General features: G+C 45.6%; 1 protein-coding gene across 7 annotated transcripts in view; it reads right to left on the bottom strand.

Annotated features, from left to right (window-relative positions):
• The window catches only part of PALM3 (paralemmin 3), a 78,156-nt gene that overhangs the window by 14,393 nt on the left and 44,372 nt on the right, over positions 1-19,391 (bottom strand). For all 7 annotated transcript variants that reach the window (XM_089486679.1, XM_089486667.1, XM_089486674.1 and 4 more), the window contains 2 exons: positions 4,004-4,084; positions 2,348-2,475 (listed from right to left, as the gene is read on the bottom strand). In XM_089486679.1, coding sequence (XP_089342805.1) covers positions 2,348-2,475; positions 4,004-4,084 — 209 coding nt within the window. The remainder of the gene's footprint in view (positions 1-2,347; positions 2,476-4,003; positions 4,085-19,391) is intronic.

The raw sequence follows: 19,391 nt of genomic DNA, 5'->3' as shown, positions 1-19,391 counted from the left end.
ACAGAGACACTAATCAAAGCTTCTCAGGAGACTAATGGACTTTGCTACCATTATTTTCTCCCTGACTAGCTTCTAGATTGGTTCTATCCAATGCTGCTTCTGAAGTATGTTCTGATCATCCACAGCTGGTGGGACCTAAATACCCTAAAGGCACCAGATCCTGTCTGATCTTGGAAGCTAAGCAGGGCTAGCCCTGGTTAACAGTTGCATATGAGACCACCAATGAATACCTGGTGTAGGCTACATTTCAGAGGAAGGAACTGGCAAAACCACCAGATTATTCCTTGCCTAAGAAAACCCTATGAAATTCATGTGGTCGCCACAAGTCGATAGGTGACTTGCAGGCACAAACATCCTTTTCTAGGATCAATTGGTCTTACAGTTTTTAAAATGATATTCTGTGCTGAACACCTGAACTGCGAACACCTGAACTGCGACCAGGAATTGTTATCTGACATTCTTCACTTGGACAAATCCAGGTTGTAGCAGAGGAAGAAATCTAGGCCAGCATCAGCTCTGTTGGGAAGCCAGCTCTGTCTGGCTTTACTTCTGGTTCAACTATGATTTCACAGCCATTCCAACAGGCTTAACATAGAAGATAATACAGGAACCACAAGTACACTATCCACCTAACTGGGAGGCTAGATGGTTCCTCCTCTTTTTCAGGTTTTTCCTTGCCAGCCAGTCATGAAAAGACCAACAACATCTGGTTACATTAAGCGATGATTCCAAAATGTATATAATATTAAGAGTTGGTGCCCAAGTCTTCTAGTTTTTCTTTTCTCACCCCGTCCATTTCTCCTTTTGTGTTATGTCTTCTTAGACTGTAACTCTTATGTCAGCAACTTCCTCCTGTTTATTGATTTGGAAGTTGCTCTGAAAAACTTTTGGGTTGAAGAAAAATGAGGAAGAAACTCAAGCAACTCTGTGTGTGTGTTTTTGTAAAGACCCTCAGTTTGGCACAGAGTAACATCACTTTGTAGGTGAAACAGAGTTACAGATGACACCAGGAGCCTCTCCTGTCCTCCCTGAACCCCATTTAGTTTCCCTTTTTGCACTCCCTCTGGGCTGCTGCTAAGAGAGGGCGATTTAATCCTCAGGAGCATTGCTGATTCATCATTCAGTTCCACTCCCCCAATCCCCATCCTCCTTCACTTCAGCTCCCTCAAGCCAGGCAGTGGTTTCAGGCTTCTTTGTCATGGCTTTTTCTTTTTTAGTCTAAAGCATCTTCTTCTCTTCCGGAAAGGAGAGTCACAGAGGCAGGAGGGGAAATGCAACATGCCAGCCAAACAGCCCTTCTCAGTGTCCTCTGGGGACCTCGGTGCCATCATCAGCTTCTATCTGTGGCTCCAACCAGAATAGCACCTTGTTCTTGTTCTTGTTATTATTTATACATCACCATCAGGGTAAAGAGAACAAATCTCAGCCTGACGGTTTTGCAATCTAAAATTTGGCACAGGAGAGAAAGAAGGAATTGGAGGCAGGGAAGAATGTGCATCACACATATTTACTTCTATGTATGCTAAATACACTAGGATGGAATGACAAGTGTGTGCCCCTATCCTTTCCCCCAAACATTCAACTACACTTCTCATAACTCCAAACCATTGTAGGACACCAGGCTGGGGAAGATTCCACTAAGACATGAGGAATGGATAATGTGGAAGGTCCTTCCAAAAGATTCGTTTTGAAAAGAGATTTAAAGCAGTATACCTCAAGCTATCTGAAATAGGGAACCATCAATTGTTTTTTTCAACATGCCAAGGACCAGCACCATATTTGTGCCCAATGGCTATAATTATTTCTTTCTTTCCTGGAAGCACTAGGAACTGGCAGCCAATGGCTCAAAGACCAGGACCAGTCCAAGGACCACCACTTTGAGTCGCACTGATTTAAACAAAGTAAAGAACGTGGGAACATCACAGAGATATTCTGAGAGACAGTCCCAGGCATATGGAGCTGGAAAGGAGGAAAGGATGGAGTTGTTTTAAGGAGCAGGACAGCTTCAGATAGCTGAGGGCAGTGGGGCTTGGAAAAGGAAGGTCAGAGGCAGCATTATTTTAAGGTCAATTGTACTATGAGCATTCATTCAGTGTTACACTCCTGAGGTGGCTGAAACTGAAGGCAGATTATCAGTCTCCTTAAATCATCACCGTTTAGCCATTCACAGAATGGGCAAATAATTGCCTCTGAATGCTGTGCGTCTTTGTGCTGCCCTTGAAACAGCTACTCTGCTTCACCTACAAAGTGATGTTACTCCGTGCCTTGCTGTGGTGAGCAGAAAACCTCTCTGAGCTGTTCTCAGTGCTTGCTCACCCCCAGCCCACCATCCCTATGACACACCCACCTGGACAGATCTTCTTCTAATTCTTGGATGCGACTCTGTGCCTCCCAAACCGAAGAAGACACGTGATCGTTGTCATCAGTGGGTGCGGACAGTCCCTCCATCAGCCACCGATCACGCAGGGATTTCCTCTGAGAGGAGAGACAGAGAATTCCTGTATCAGCTATCCTGGATCAGACAGGCATGCGATGGGGAGACACGTGGGCTGTCAGAATGCATCAAGACCAGACAATCATCTTTCAGCCAGACATGCATGCATGCATGCGTGTGTGTGTATGCACAGACACTCAGGTCAAGCATTCAATCCTAGGCACATTCAGCTGTAGCCACCCACACCTGACCATGCAGACATACCCATTACACATAAAGCTACGTGGCCTGAAAGCAGATGCCGGAACACACCCACTAGTGCAAATACGCCACCATAATGCTTGCAGAGTTTCCCTCCCTTCTTTTCTCTCTCTCTCTCTCTCACACCCCCACCATCCACACTAGCCAAGCATTTGCACACAAAGGGCCACCAAATCAGTAGTTACCATGCCCACACCTTGATTTTTAGGTGCCCAAGCAGGGACCCCAGATTATTGGCACATATAAGAGCTCAGGGTTATTTCTACAGGATTGGAAGGGGCACCTTCTGAAGCCCAGAGCTTCTTATCACATGTGTGTGTGGGGGTGCTATCGGTGTGCATGAAGAATACAGGTGTGCATGAATAATACTACTAATACTACTAATAATAACTTATTGTTGTTGTTTCTTTACCCACCTCTCCCCATGGATTGAGGCAGGGGACGACAATAATTAACAGGCAACAATACCAGTGTGCATGAAGAACTCCAGTGTGTATGAAGAATACTGGTGAGCATGGAAAATACTGGTGAGCATGGAAAATACTGGTACACATGGAGAATACCAGCGTGCATGGAGAATACTGGTGTGCCTGAAAAATACCAATGCACATGGGAATACTAGTGTGCATGAATACTGGTGTGCATGAATTATTATTATCATTATTTCTTACCCACCTCTCCCCATAGATTGAGTTGGAGGCAGCAATAATTAACAAACAACAATACCGGTGTGCCTGAAGAATACCAGAGTGCATGAAAAATACTGGTGCACATGGAGAAGAATACCAGTGTGCATGAAGAATACCAGTGTGCACAGAATACCAGTGTGCATGAAGAACACCGGTGCACATGGGGAATACTAGTATGCATGAAGGTAACTGGTGTGCATGAAAAATGCTGGTGTGAATGAATATTATTTCTTACCCACCTGTCTCCATAGATTGATTCAGGGGGCAACAGTAATTAACAAACAACAATACCAGTGTGTGCATGAAGACTACCAGTGTGCATAAAGAATATCAGTGTGTATGAAGGAAACTGCTGTGCCTGCAGCATACCTGGGCGCATGAAGCACCCTGGTGCTCCTGACCCCCCTGCCACTCCCCCCTTCCTCCTCCTTCCCAGGGACTGGAGAGATGCCCTGCCCCACAACCTGGCCCCCCTCCTCACTGAGCCCACCGCCTATGGCACCCGCAGCCCCCCACTTGGGCTCCCTAGGCTTCCCAGAGCCACCGCCTCCATCCCTGCCTAGTGGTCCATCCATTCCTGCATCCCTGGGTTGAGGAAGGATGCTCTCGCCTGCCTTACCTTGAGGCGCTGGGCTCGCAGCCTCTCTTCCTCCAGCGCCCGGCGGGTGGCCAAGATCTGCTCCTGCAGCCGGCGCCGCTCCTGCAGCAAAGGGAAGGCAAGGGAAGGCAAGGGGGCCGGAGAAAGGTTGGGGGGGGAGAGGAGGAGCCGCCCTGCAGTGGGGCAGACAAAGGGGCAGGGCGGTTCCGAGCCCACGTGGGCTACCACCAGGACAGCCCTGGCTCCAAGCCTCAAGGAGCCTTCTTCATCCCTGGCTAGCACCTTTCTTTCCCCTTTCTTCCTGCCCCACTCCTTTGTGTGCCCACCTGGCAAGGGGTCTGGCTGGCTGGCTGGGCACCCTTTTCCCCCTCTCCCTATTCCCCCCCCCCCAACTCTTCCTCCTCCCTTCAGTGGTTCCCAGCTGGCACTCTCCCTCTCCCCAGGTTTTTCTTTTTCTCTATTAAAGTCCAATTAAAATAATATCATTTTAAAATGCCAAGCCACCCACCCACCCAAAGCCCTTCTCAGGGTGCCAGCTGCCCCTGTGCCAACCCTTCTTGCCCTTTTAAAGGCAACAAAAGACTATGGGGTGGGGAGGAAAGACATGGGGAGGCAGCTCCCCTGGCTGCAAAGGTCCTGCCCTCTTTTAACTCTTCCCCAGGACAGTTTGGGTTTGTTTTGGGAGTTTTGGTTTGGTTTGGTTTGTTGTTGGTTTTTTGATAGGTTTCCATTGGATCTGGGATCTTTTCAATGGAGTTTAACACACGAAAGAGATTGGGAGGTTATCCCATGACTATCCCACAAAAACCCACGTAATTACACGAAACAATTTCACACGACGTCGCACAAAAGCCACCGTTAAAGTGGTCACAAAGAAGCATTAACACATATCTTTTTACTTTGGGGATTTCAGCGACAGTGCATTCCCGATATCACTTCACTTGCGCAATTGCGTGTGATAATAATTCACGCAATTACTCCCCATTTCCTCATTTGCGGGATGCTTTAAGTGCACTTTAATCTCTCTTTAATGCTGAAATTAGCCCCAGTGTGATAAACTCCAATGAGAGATCTGAGAAAGAGATTTGTTTTGTTTATTTTCTAGAAAGATTTCAGCAGGGTGTCCAGATGTCCTCTGCACAGCAAAGGAGGACAAAACACCGCAAAATGGAGGACATTCAAGAAAAGGAGAGGATGCCACCTAACAGAATCATAGAGTTGGAAGAGACCACAGGGGCCATTCGCTCCCACCCCCTGAATATAAATATAAATTCATGTTGTTGCTATTCTTGTTGTTGCCTGCCTTCAAGTTGTTTCTGACTTATGGCGACCCTAAGGCAAACCTATCCCAGGTTGTTGGGGTTTTTTTGCAAGTTTCTTCAGAGAGCATTTGCCATTATCATCCTCTGAGGCTGAGAGAATGTGACATGCCCAAGGTCACCCAATGGGTTTACATGGTCAAGCCGGAATTTGAACCCTGGTCTCCAGAGTCCTAGTCCAACACTCAAACCACTACGCCACACTGGCTCTTTGAGAATCCTTTGAGTATCCTGGTGTGAAAACAGTCTGGTCTTTAAGGCTACTGCCACAGTTTGCACAGTAGCCAATGCAAGAAGAGCAACAACAAAATCAGGAAATTAACCATTCAGTCTTGGAAAAGGTCCTTTTTGGTGCTACAGTCCCCAGAACATCCAACCGGCATGGGGATTCTGGGAACTGTAGAACAACAACAACAAACTCTAAAAAGAGAGTCACATGTGCCCACTGCAAAACCCTGTCAACAATCGCACAGTTGCATTATAAAACAATTACGGTTTGCACAAACAAAAACAAAGCCCAATAGTTTTGTAGACCATGGGCTCTAATGCACAAAAGTGCATGTCACAATTAACCTATTTGTTTCTTCAAGATGCTCACCCAGACAAATCAGGTCCTGGTGCTTTTCCTGAAACTTTCTTTTGGTTTTAGATGTGAGATGGCAGTAAGAGGTGTGAATCTGCCACAAGAAGCAAAGCCTTGGAAGATGATGGAATTGTTAGTGAAGGCCCACTTGAGGAGAAATAATCTCCTGTCTGCCGACTGATGCTGGAGTTTGCAGTTACATCCTCATAAATCCCTTCTGTACAAACATACCAGTCACAAAGCACTTCCATCCATTTTCCTGATTCAAAGCTATTATTTATTAAGTAAGAGAGCCAGCATGGCCTAGTGGTTTGAGTGTTGGACTATGACTCTAGAAACCAGGGTTTGATTCTCAGCTCCGTCACAAAATCTGCTGGGTGACCTTGGGCAAGTCACAGTCTCTCAGCCTCAGGAGAAGGCAATGGCAAACCTCTGAAGAAATCATGCCAGGAAAACCCTATGATAGGTATGCCTTAGGGTCGCCATAGGTTAGAAATGACTCGAAGGCACACAACACACATATACACGCACAACTGCACCTGCCAGCCCTGGAGAGGTGAGATGGATGCTTCTTTTTTATTCTTCCCTTGTCAACCAAATGCTGGAGAGAAGATGTCAGCTAAACATTTGCTTCCTTTGTCAGCACAGCTGTCCAGCCCCTGGAATACAAGCTTGTGCATCAAAATGCCCTCCAACTCTTTAACTACTGAATCAAGGCTGACTTAAAATAGTACATATTGTAAGATACCCAGAGAATTTTTTGTTAGAAAGCTGACCAGCAATGCTGTAAATAAAATTATTAAATAAAGAGCGGGGAGAGGTATGTTCGGCTGCGGTTTGGGAAAATAGGCCATGTTCTGGCAGCTTTCTCCCCCAGGTGTTTGGGGGGGAGTGTCTCCATCTCCCACCCTTAAGCAAAGTCTGTCCTTGTTGCTCCTTATGCTTTGTATTACCAGAGCAGTTATGTAATGCTGCCTCTCCTCTGAGCTCCTCAGAGCTTGAGAAAGTGACATTTTTGGATTATGGTTCTCAAATCTGCCCAGCCAGCATGGCTAGTGTCCATGCTAGCTGGGGGATGCTGGAACTACAGTGGGCCCTCCACATTCACTGGGGTTAGGGGCACAGGACCCCTGTGAAAGTGGAAAAACCACAAATAATAATACAGTAATAATAATACAGTAATAATAATAACAACAACAACAACAACAACAACAGAACACTGAAAGAACACCAGTCTAGGAATCTTTAGGTCCTCCAGTGTAACTCTGTGGTCAACATGTGCCAGAGATTGACCATATAATTGCACTGGAGGAGCTACAAATCCCTAGTGGAGTGTTCTCTCTAGGAATCTCTAGGTCCTTCACTGCGACTTTTGGTGGAAGTTGACCACAGAGTTGCACTGGAGGACCTAGATATTCCTATTCCTATTAATAAAATCCATGAATAACCAAATCCGCAAAAGTCAAATCCGCAAATGTGGAGAGACGACTGTATAATCCAATACTGTGTTTTCCTAGATCTGCTTTCTGTTTTGAAGGAGAGCACAGCTGCATGACTAAAGCCACTTGATTGGGAGTAAGATCCATTGAAATCAAATAGAATTTAGAGAATCATCATCATCCTATTTATTTATTTATTTCCCACTTTTTTCCTTAAATTGGAATTCAAGGCTGTTTACAGTTATTTAAAAAATGAACAATACAGATAAAAACATACATTTAAACATAAAATACCAATGTTACCATAGATGAATATGAAAATGGAATGAAGCCATTCACAACATTAAAACAGTCTGAGCCTACACTTCAAAAGACAAACTGCAACTGAAAAGAGAAAATGCAGTTAAGACCATTTAACCCTCAGCCCATTCTTTTTAAAAACTTCCTGTTTTAAAAGCCTGCAAGAATAAAAAAAGTCTGCCTGCTGATGGATTGTTCTCTTAATCTTTGTCATATGGATTCAAGCCTTTCCTGACTTATGGTGACCTTAAGGCAAACTTATCTGGGGTAATAAGCATGCAGATTTCTAGATGTTGGACTGCAAACTCCCATCAGCCCTATCAAGCATAGCCAGTGGTGAGGAACACTGGGAGCTGCAGTCTATCATCTCGAGGTCCATATGTTTTCTACCTCTGCTCTGTGGAAACTAAGCCCAAGTATCTGAAACATCTGCAAGCTTTGAAGTTCTGAACACTAGGCCCATTGGGGGCCACCATTACCTATTATGAATTATAGCACAGGCAATGTGTTCACACTGCTAAGATTGTTTTTGAAGTGGATTTCTTTCTTATTTAGAGGTGTAGGGCACAACTTTGTTTCAACTGGATAAAAATAATATTGTGAAACATACTTTTTATTTTGTCGTGTCCGGGATGGAACCATGATCTTCAGACATGCACAGGCGTGCCAAAACATGCCATGTGTGAAATGTTCAATTACGATATACTAATGATACATGAATGGATGTGGAATGCAACTGCGTTTCTCTTTCGTTTTTATATCGTCATTATTGCATGATTGTGTGGCTGTGAAAATATTGATTGTTAGAATGCTAGGCTTCCATTATCTTCCTATTGCGCGACTGTTGTAGAATTGGCCCTACTATGATAATCTCCAATGTAACTCCTGCCCTATGGCCCAGCATTCTCTGCTTGAGACGGCTGCTTCACTCAGCCTTCACCCTGCCTACAGACCCTTCCCACTTTTCAGCAAAACCTAAGCCTAAAGCAGTTGACTCCAATGAAGTGTGTGTATGGGGGGGGGGGGGGGGTGGTAATATTAAGGATTGAAGAGCCAGTTGTACACAGATTTGACCCACAAGCACAACCCACAAGAATCCTCCTCTGAACAACCCTCTTGGAGAGAAAATGCACAAGATCAGGGAAGCTTCCACTAACTGAGAATCCCTAGTCCAAGAGATTATTATTATAATATTATTGTATTTATTTGTATCCTGCTCTTTTCTCAGAAATGGGACCCTCAAGAAATAAAAGGGACACTCAAAGTAGAAAAGACAAAGATATCTAGTAAGATTAGAGAGAGAAGTCAGGGAAGAATGAAGTGAATGAAGGTAGAGGATGGAGGAAGAGTGTTCAAGAGAGTGTAAAGTAAGTGATGGAAGGTGAGAGTAAGTGGTAGAAGAAGAGGAGAAAGTGACAGAGTGAAGGTTTGTAAGCGTGAAGATGAAGGCATAGTAATCGCAGGGAATGGGGAACTGGAAAAGAAAAGTAAGTAGTAATAAGGGGGAAGAGGTTTTAGAAGGAATTTGAAGGAAAGAGAAAGAAACAATGGAGGATCAAAGATAGTTAAGATGAGAAGGAAAGAAGCAGGAGATAGTTAAGAAGTAAAGTAAGGAATAGGAGAAGGAAAAGATGAAGAAGGGAAATATAGGAGTGGGGAAAGAAAGTGATCATAGAGTAATATTCCCTATATAAAAACGTATTATTTTAATGATGGGTTATCTCTCAATATATCATTATTACTATTTTCTCTTTTTGAATCCCCATTGTAAGTATGTTAATGCATCGAGTATGTAAGTGTGTTATTGTGTATGTTTGGTGTTTGTATATTTGATTGTCTGTTTTAAGTTTCAATAAAATTTATAAAAAAAAAAAATGGGACCCTGAGCGGCTCACAATATTAAAAGAACAATATCATTCAAAAGATAGAAAAGTGGTATAGTAAAATAGAATTAAATTGTTATGATATTAAAATCATCTTTCTGGTCTAATGTGGTGAGGATTATGGGCCACCAGGAGCTTGTTTGGATTGCCTCAGGCTGGCCCAGCTGCCTCGGCATTCATGCTTACCAACCTGCATTAGTGACTGGGCATATGAAAACAAGGTGTTTACTTTGGGTTGATGAATGAACGCTTAGTACAAGGGCCTGATCTCTGATGGAGTGCTCCATGTGCCTCCATGGAGGCAACACCTTCTGTGCACAAAAGCCCAGTTGCTGTTTACAGAGTCTCTGCATGCACTCGAGCGCCCTGCCACAGACACATGGCTGTGGATGTGTCTGCTGCTATTCACGTCCTCAAGGCTCTTGCTGCTATTTGTAGTCCCCATCCCCACCGCCCAGATGCCCTGCAATTCTCCCCCTTTGTGCCCATAAACATCTGCTAAAATATTTCTCACAACAATCAGTGTTTACTACAGTTCCTGGCATGCACCATTCATGACAACATCCCCATCTGGATGCGTGCGTGTGGCTACACACACAAGGGCAGCCTGGCTGCAAAGCAGACACCCACTTGGGCTCAATTTCTTCTTCTCACTCCCCTCCCCACCAGCCTAGGCAGAGCTCCAGGCCTTTCTCCTTCTGTTTGGTTCAGGTTGGAGTGCCTGCCTGGTGAATAATTCATTTGTTTCAAGATAGGATGAGCAAAGGAAAGAGAGCTCAGGTTACCTCTGGCTTGCTCAGTGCTGCCCACCAAACAGGGGAAACAGCCTGGATTTAGCCCAAACCTGACACTCCATTAGGATCCAAGGACTATGACTATCCCATCTTCTCTTCGCCAGCTCTACATAAATGGAGAGGAGACTAAACTAGTTTAGTTTAGTAGACATGTGCGAATTAGATAAATTAACAGCTAGATGGAATAATTAAAATATGAATACTATAAAGAATGGACCCCTGTTATGGAATTTTGTTTTAAAAAAAAGATGGGAAGATCAATGTATAAATGACATTTTTAATTACGGATCTTATTAGAAGAAATACTGTTTGAGGCTTAGGACTATACACTTATCAGTAGTTTGGAATAATGAGCTGTATAAGTGTTTTATGAAGTCATATGAATTTTGGAAGTACAGTGGTCCCTCCACATTCGCTGGGGTTAGGGGCAAAGTACTCCCGTGAATGTGGAAAAACCGCAAATAAAAAACCACTGTTCTTTTTACCTGAGAGAGCACATGTCTAGGCATCTCCATGTTCTCCAATGCAACTCTATGGTCAACATCTACCAGAAGCTGATCATAGAATCATGCTGGAGGACCTATAAATGCCTAGAGAACCCTAGGTCCTCCAACATTACTCCCTTTAAGCAAAAATGGGATGAGGTTACAAATGGGGTAGGAAGAATTATTTTTAGACTCTGCAAATCCCATCTCATCTTCCTGCAGAACCTCTTCCAGGCAAAAGCACAAGTGGGAGCTGAATATCAGCAGATCTATTCTCTGTAGGAACATTTAGCATGTAAACCCTGGAAAGGTGTCCTGTGGCAAAGTGAGGGTTGCCAGCTAAACGGAATGAGCAGAGATGAGATCAGAAGAATGTTTCCCATACATTCCTCCAGTCATTCTTATATCATTTGATGGTCGACCAGTATACTTCTCATCTTTTGTTGTTGTTGTTGCTGTGTGCCTTCAAGTCACTTTAACTTATGGTGATCCTAAGGCAAATCTATCATGGAGTTTTCTTGGCAAGTTTCTTCAGAGGGGAGTTGTCACTGCCATCCTCTGAGGCTGAGAGAGTGTGACTTGCCCAAGGTCACCCAGTGGGTTTTTTACACGTCCGATCCAGGATTCACACCTTTGTCTCCAGAGTTGTAGTCCAATGCTCAAACCATGGTACCACGCTGGCTTTCCTTTCTCGCCTTATTCTGAGGTTAAAAGAAACCAATAAGGACTCTTGCTTCAGGCTGCTTTGGCCCTTTGGCGGCACCCTGAGAGAGGGCGCTTTAAGACTCTGGGGGGAAGGCTGGGAGTGGAGCTCGCCAGGTGAGAGCGGCGGGCTCATAAGCCAGACCCCGGACCTCCCCGCCACCCCCCCTTTTGCCTTCCCACCGGACTCCGCGGCCAAGCCGCGCTACAGCCGGGCGGTCTCCTCCCGGGGTGTCGGAGGTGCGCATCTGCGCACCGCCCCGGGAGAGCCGCCCACGGACTAACGGAGCACCCAGCGGGACTCCGCAACTGCGCAGCGGCGCAGCTGCGCAGTTTTTACGGGTAAGGGAGGCTGTTGGTTAGCTTGGGCAGAGGATGCCTGCAGTGGCTAACCTCTGCCCCTTATTTGTCAGTGTAGGGTGGGTGGGGGGAGGTCCTGGACGCGGGGGATGCATGGGCTGGGGAGGAAGGGGACAACATCACTCTGAGCGGAGCTTCTATTGAGGTAGTGTGGGGCAGGGGGAGGTATGGCGGTGGGAGAAGGGACATGCGTTCCAGGGGAAGGCGAGATCGATGTCTCATATCCATCTCTCCTTCCTGTCCCCCTCCCAACCCAAGGGACCTGAGGGTCACTCCAACCGTGCCACAAACCCTGTCGCTGCTCCTGTGCAACGCCAGATCGATTAACAACAAGACCCACATCCTCCACGATCTGTTGGAGGACCGTAGTTGCGATCTGGCTTGCATTACCGAGACCTGGCTGGGGCCTGAAGGGGATGCTGTGTGGGCTCAGGCCCTGCCTGCCGGGTTCTCGGTGAAGGACCAGCCCAGGTTAGGTGGGCGGGGGGGTGTGTGTGGCCTTGATACATAGGAACACCGTGTCCCTCACTAGGAACCACATAAGACAGACGTCCTATATTGAGTGTATTTACCTGACCCTTAAAGCTAGGGACAGTCTAGGGATTCTGTTGGTGTATCGGCCACCCCGTGCGCTAACGGACTCCCTTAACGAGCTGACACAGTTGGTCGCTGAGCTGATGTTGGAGACACCCAGGCTACTTGTCCTGGGTGACTTCAACATCTCCCTCACGGCCAACTATGTTCCACCCGGTGCGGCTCGCGAATTAATGGACACCATGGCTGCCATGGGCCTGTCCCAGCTAATTCAGGGTCCTACGCATTGTGCGGGTAATACTCTTGATTTGGTCTTCTGCTCTGATGCGGAAAATCCGTGGGTGGAAATATCTGATATTTCCCCCTTGCCATGGACGGATCATTTCCTGGTTGAGGTGAAAATCAAGGTCTCTACCCAGATCCCTCCCGGGGGTGGTGGACCTATTAGGATGGTCCACCCTCGAAGGCTAATGGAACCTGACCGGTTCCAGGAAGCCCTAGAGGGACACATGGTTGGAAGTGACGGCGATTCTGTTGATGCCCTGACTGGTATCTGGAATACCGGTCTCTCGAGGGCTATACACAGTATCGCTCCCAAGCGCCCTCTCAGACCCGCTTCCAAGCGCAAGCCCTGGTATACGGAAGATCTCCGGGCAAGGAAGCGGGAGCTGCGACGGCTAGAGTACCGTTGGCGGAAACACCTTCGCTTAGACGACAAGACTCTCCTAGCCCAACGGTTAAAGGACTACGGAGAGGCGATACGAGCAGCAAAGAATTCGTTCTATGGTGTTCGTATCGCGTCCGCGGAGTCGCGTCCAGCAGAGTTGTTCAGGGTAGTCAGGGAGCTCACTCAGCTCCCTCCTGCCCTGAACCAGATCCTTGAACCTTCTAAGGCCTGCTGCGACTTATTTAACGACTTTTTCGTGGATAAAACTTCTCGTATAAGCGAAGGTCTTAACGCCAACATTCAGGCAGAACCTAACGTAGAGGCGTCCAGGGCCTCCGTGGACTTAGTTAAGCTGGATCGGTTCGAGTCGGTTAGTACTGAGGATGTGGACAAGATCCTCGGAAGTGTTCGGAAGACAACCTGCTCTCTCGATCCCTGTCCCTCGTGGCTAGCAGCCCAGGGGGGACCGGCTGTAACTTTATTGTTACGCCGGATAATTAATACATCTCTGAGGGAAGGGCAATTTCCATCTGTTCTTAAATTGGCCGTAGTAAAACCTTTGTTAAAAAAGCCCTCCCTCGACCCCCTGGTACATAATAACTATCGGCCTGTTTCACTGCTGCCATTTCTAGGGAAGGTGATCGAGAGGGCGGTTGCAATCCAGCTTCAGGGGGTCTTGGATGAAACGGATTATCTGGACCCATTTCAAACTGGCTTTCGGGCAGGTTATGGGGTTGAGACGGCCATGGTCGCCTTAGTCGATGATCTCCGTCTGGGCATCGACAGGGGAAGCGTGTCCCTGTTGGTGCTCTTGGACATCTCAGCGGCTTTCGATACCATAGACCATGGTATCCTTCTGGGACGCCTGGCAGAGGTGGGAATCGGGGGCACTGCGCTCCAGTGGTTCCGGTCCTACCTCTCCGGGAGGTCCCAGATGGTGCAGCTGGGAGACGTGTGCTCCGATGAGAGGGCCCTTAAAACCGGGGTCCCTCAAGGAGCCATTCTGTCTCCCATGCTATTTAACATTTACATGAAACCGCTGGGAGAGATCATCCGGAGACATGGGGCGCGGGGTTATCAGTACGCTGATGACACCCAAATAATCTTCTCTATGTCTCCGACTGATGCAGTGACTGAGGATGGCGTCTCTCCTCTCGTGGCCTGTCTGGAGTCAGTAATGGGCTGGATGAGGGAAAACCGACTCAAGCTGAATCCAGAGAAGACGGAGGTACTTGTGATAGGTTCCCCTGGTCCAGGAATGGCGGTGGTTCCACCTGTCCTGAACGGGGTCACGCTCCCTGTGAAGGACTCCGTGCGCAGTCTGGGGGTGCTTCTTGACTCGTCCCTTCACCTGACTGCTCAGGTGAATGCGACGGTCAAGAGCACCTGCTATCAGCTTCGGCTTCTTCGCCAGCTGCGCCCATACCTGGCCCAGAGGGACCTTGAAACTGTGGTACATGCCCTGGTAACCTCGAGATTGGATTTCTGCAATGGACTCTACATGGGACAGCCCTTGTACCAAACCCGGAAGCTTCAATTGGTGCAGAACATGGCTGCAAGGCTGGTCACTGGCACGTCCAGGGCCAGCCATATAACACCGGTTTTAAAAAACCTCCATTGGCTGCCCATTCACTTCCGGGCACAATACAAGGTGCTGGTAATGACCTATAAAGTCCTAAATGGCTTGGGCCCAGGATACCTGAAGGACCGCCTCTCCCCATACATTCCGCCTCGCACCCTCAGAACATCTGGGCAGCAACTCCTTAGGGTTCCCGGGGCGAGGTTATCCTCCACTTCTAGGAGGTCTTTTTCCATCGCCGCCCCGGCCCTTTGGAACACGCTGCCCATAGAGCTCCGCTCAGTTACCTCCCTGGCCCAATTCAAGCGGGAGTTGAAGACTCACCTGTTTAAAATTGCATTCCCCGACTAAGTCCTTATAGACCCCCCCACCGTAAAGGCCGCACAGGCAATGGTTGGCTAACCCGGGGGCATTTGTTGTTATTTTATTTTTGTATTGTAATTTTAATACTGTTTTTGGAATTTTTATGTACTTTTAAATGTTGTGAACCGCCCTGATCTCACGGAAGGGCGGTATACAAATAAAACATTTATTATTATTATTATTATCCAAAGAATTCATGTCTGAGGGGGCATGTCACCCTCTCTCAGCCTCAGAGGAAGGCAAAGGCAATTCACTTCTGAATAAATCCAGGTAAAGGACTTGAAGGCACACAACAAACCTTGACCCTTATCCAGAATAAGGCCAGGCATGTTTGAACACCATGTTTGAATTCCATCACTGGAATTCCCTGACTTTTATTTGCAGATAAATCTTGACTTGGACAACAGGGGACAACAAGGGACAAGTTATGGCTTTCAGCCTGTGCTATTTCCTTGATGAAACTATCCTCCTTGCAGAAGGGATTTGCAAGTGGCATTAAGGACAGCCATAACTGTCAGTGTAAAATGCAACCAGCAATCCCAGCAGGACCAACTAACAACCCTCTGGTCCTCTCATGCTGCCTCAGAGACGCAGATGGGCAGGCTATAAATATTAATCCTTATTTCACTACAGTACTGTTGCATGCACTTTATCACCCCCTTGCTGTTTGCAAAGAGCAATTTGGAAATCAAATATTATAAAAAGAGAAGTTTACATTTTAAAAAGGTAATGGATAAAACAGAAGTTTTTGCAAAGATCTCCGTGCTCCACATCTGGAGCACAACTACCATTTTCTATTTTGAATTAAAAGATATGCGGTATATTGAGCCTGAGATTGAAACACATCATCTATAGCAGGTCTGGAGAATGGGTGACCCTCCAGAAGTTGCTGGATTGCAACCTCTATCATTCTTCCCCATTGGCTATACAGGATTACCTCTTCCCAGATAATCCACACCATATATTCAGGTCCTCTAGCGGATATTTACTGTATATACTTATGTATAAGTCTAGAAATTTTAGTGAAAAAATTGACCCCAAAAACCTGAGTTGACTTATCCATGTGTCAATGTACGTAAGTACTGTACTTTAACTCTTATTTAAGAAGGAACCATCTCCTGGTGAAAGGCAAGAGTGTAATCTCGCCTCCATCCAGCCTTTAGAGTGAGCACAAACAACTATGGCTGCTGGAATTTAATGAGATCTTTAGCATTGTTTTCCTTTGCTTCATCCTTTAGATCCTTTGTTACATGCATCTATCCGCAGATCATATCAAAATCCATAATTTTGGCCCCAAAACTACCCACGACTTATACATGACATCAATTTATATTTGAGTATGTAAATTATTGCAATCCTCCAGGACTAGGTTGGCAATGGTCAGCCAGAAGATTTTCTCTTCAGATCCCCCTAGACTGTGGAATGACCTGCCAGAAGAGGTTCGACAGCTGAATACACTGTTTGAATTTAAATTAGCTTTATAGACTAGTCTCTTCTGGCAGGCTTATCCAGATTATTTTTAAATTGTGGATTTTAAACAATTAATTTTAAATATGGATTGTTTTAATATGTGTATATCTTATTTGTCCTTTTCAATTGATGTATATTTTAACTGTTGTGGTTTGTCTGTTAATTGTTGTTGTTCCCCATCTTGATCCACGGGGAGCGGTGGGTAATTAATAATAATAATAATAATAATAATAATAATAATAAATGAACAGGGCTGCTAGGAGTTGCAATCCACACATTTCCATCTCTGCTTTATAGTAATGTCTCACTCGACCACAAAGCATGTTAGTCCTCTGCCTCTTGGGTAGGTTTCAGGGATTAGCGGTGCTGTGAAAGGACATCTGGATTCTCTACCTTAAGGCTTAAACACTATGAGAACAAGCCTCCAGGCAATTCCATGCACTACAAAGCATTCTGTCAAGGTATTTTGTCTTCACATATGAGCATGACAGGCCTGTGCTACAGCAAAGGGGAGGGGGCACTCATATGGACTGGTGATCTGTGCCAATTATATCACACTACTTAACAATGATTCTCAACAAGTCTCAATCCTTTAGCTGCTGCCACACTGCAGAAATAATGCAGTTCGACACCGATTTAACTCCATCCTATAGAATTCTGAGATCTGTTTGTTGTGGCACTAGAGCTCTCAAAACAGAGAAAGTTAAACATCTCACAAAACTACAAGTCCCAGAATTCCACGGCATTCTGCCATGGCAGTTAAAGTGGTGTCAAATTGCATTGTTTCTACAGTGTGGATTAGCCCTGAAGCATAGAGAGACACCAATCAGAGCTTTCTTCATAAGGGATTGATGGACTTTGTCACCATTATTTGATGCCTGACTAGCTTCTAGGTTGGTTTTCTGCTCTGTCTCTCTGACAGAGAAGGCTAAATATCTCATAAAACTACAACTCCCAGAATAGCATAGCATTGCACCATGGCAGTTAAAGCAGTGTCAAACTGCATTAATTCTGCAGTGTAGAATTAATTAATTAATTAAGTGGCCTTTGCCACTTCTTATCTAAATCCTGTTCTGACTTTAAAAAAACAAATAGAAAGGCAGCACTTTTTTTGGCTCATTTCCTGCTTGTAACATTAGTTGTGAAGCTAGTTATGAGTGTGTCCACCGCCTCCACATTCTCCAGATGTGTTTTTAGGTAGCTGCAACCCCAACGTGGGGATTTCTTACACTACACAGTTATAGCACTATGATACTCTTTAACTGCCATGGCTACATCCTCAGGAATCCTGCGATTTGTATTCTTCCACAGCAGTGCCTTAATTTTGTTTTTATTTCTTGACTGGTATAGTGCTAATCTGATGACCCATAGTGGAGCTATGGAGTTTATTACATGGGAGGATGAGTGCCTAAATCCCATGCAGAAATGGGATTCAAATCCCGGAAAAATCCCGCAAAAGGGAGATCGTTTTCAGACTCATCGGCGGCATTGAGCATCAACACAAAAATAACCCATACAAAAAGTGGACACAATTGGCTGCTTTTTACTTTCAAGAGAATCCTGAAAATAAAAAGCAGCTGATTTTGTCCACTTTCTGTGTGGGTTAATGCCGGCTTAATGATCAATGCCCATAATGTCATGTGAAAACAATCCCATTTTTGCAGGATTTGTCCACTTTCTGTGCGGGTTAATGCACAACATCATGTGAAAACGATCCTGCTTTTTGCAGGATTTTCCTGTTTTAAATCCCGTTTCTGCACAGGATAAATTCCTATGACTGTGTTTGTTTCTCTAGAGCAAGACTACATGTCTCACAACAATTTACACACACATACTCCCTCACTGGACAGTCTCCTCCAATGCCTCAGTTCACACAGGGAATGAATGTTCGTGTGATCTTAGTCCAAGGAAACAAACACAGGAAGAGGTGATATGACAGCCCTGTTTAAATATTTTTAAGGGGTGTCATACTGAGGATGGAGCAAGCTTGTTTTCTGCTGCTGCAGAGAATAGGACCCAGAGCAATGGACTCAAACAGTGGAACATGCCCCCTCAGAGAGTGGTTGAGTCTCCTCCTTTGGAGGTTTTTAAACCGAGGCCGGATGGCCATCCGTGGGGGATGCTTCAACTATGTCTTCCTGCATGGCAGGGGGTTGGATTAGATGGCTCTTGAGGTTTCTTCCACCTCTATGATTCTGTGATTGGCCTACCTGATTCTTGAGAAATGCACAAAGGAGCTTATGTCTCTCTCAACTTGGGGAGAGGGAGACCGAGTTGTGCTTGGGACAAACATAATCTCCTGTCTTCACCATTTTCCTCAGTCCTTTGTATTATATATGGGGACGTCAATGGCAATAAGATGGGTGTTTGATTGTCTGGACAAAGCAGGGATCAGCACAGCATTGGCCAAGTAAAGTCAAGTGACGGAGAAGGGCATGGTACATGTGAACAGAAGAAGTTCACAGGGCCCCAGAGGTGAAATACTTAACAGAGGCTATACCAGCACTACAAAAATAATCCAGTTTGACACCACTTTAACTGTCTTGGAATTCTGGAAATTGTAGTTTATTGTGACACTAGAGCTCTCTGACAGAGAAAGCAAAATGTCTAAAAAAACTACAGTTCCCAGAATTTCATAACACTGAGCCATGGCAGTTAAAGTGGTATCAAATTGGATTATTTCTGCAGTGTGGATGCAGCCACTCTCACAATTGTGCACTTATGAGTGAAACAATATATGACGATTTTGTCAGAAGTTGTGTTATAATTATTTTAAAAGCAATACTATAACAAACAGTGACTTAGTACAGAACATCCAGAATCCACAAAACAGTGATATCTTTATTTGACCAACCAAAATGCACAAAATACATGTTGCAAACTTTTGAAGTTCTTCTAGCTTCTTCACCAGGTAAAGATGTTAAACATCAT

Source organism: Sceloporus occidentalis, unplaced genomic scaffold, assembly GCF_023333645.1.
Source record: "Sceloporus occidentalis isolate IW3139 unplaced genomic scaffold, rSceOcc1.0.p SCAF_1, whole genome shotgun sequence".
Lineage (NCBI taxonomy): Eukaryota > Metazoa > Chordata > Lepidosauria > Squamata > Phrynosomatidae > Sceloporus > Sceloporus occidentalis.
The sequence above is the reverse complement of the archived record's forward strand: the minus strand, read 5'-3'. Positions and strand labels throughout refer to the sequence as shown.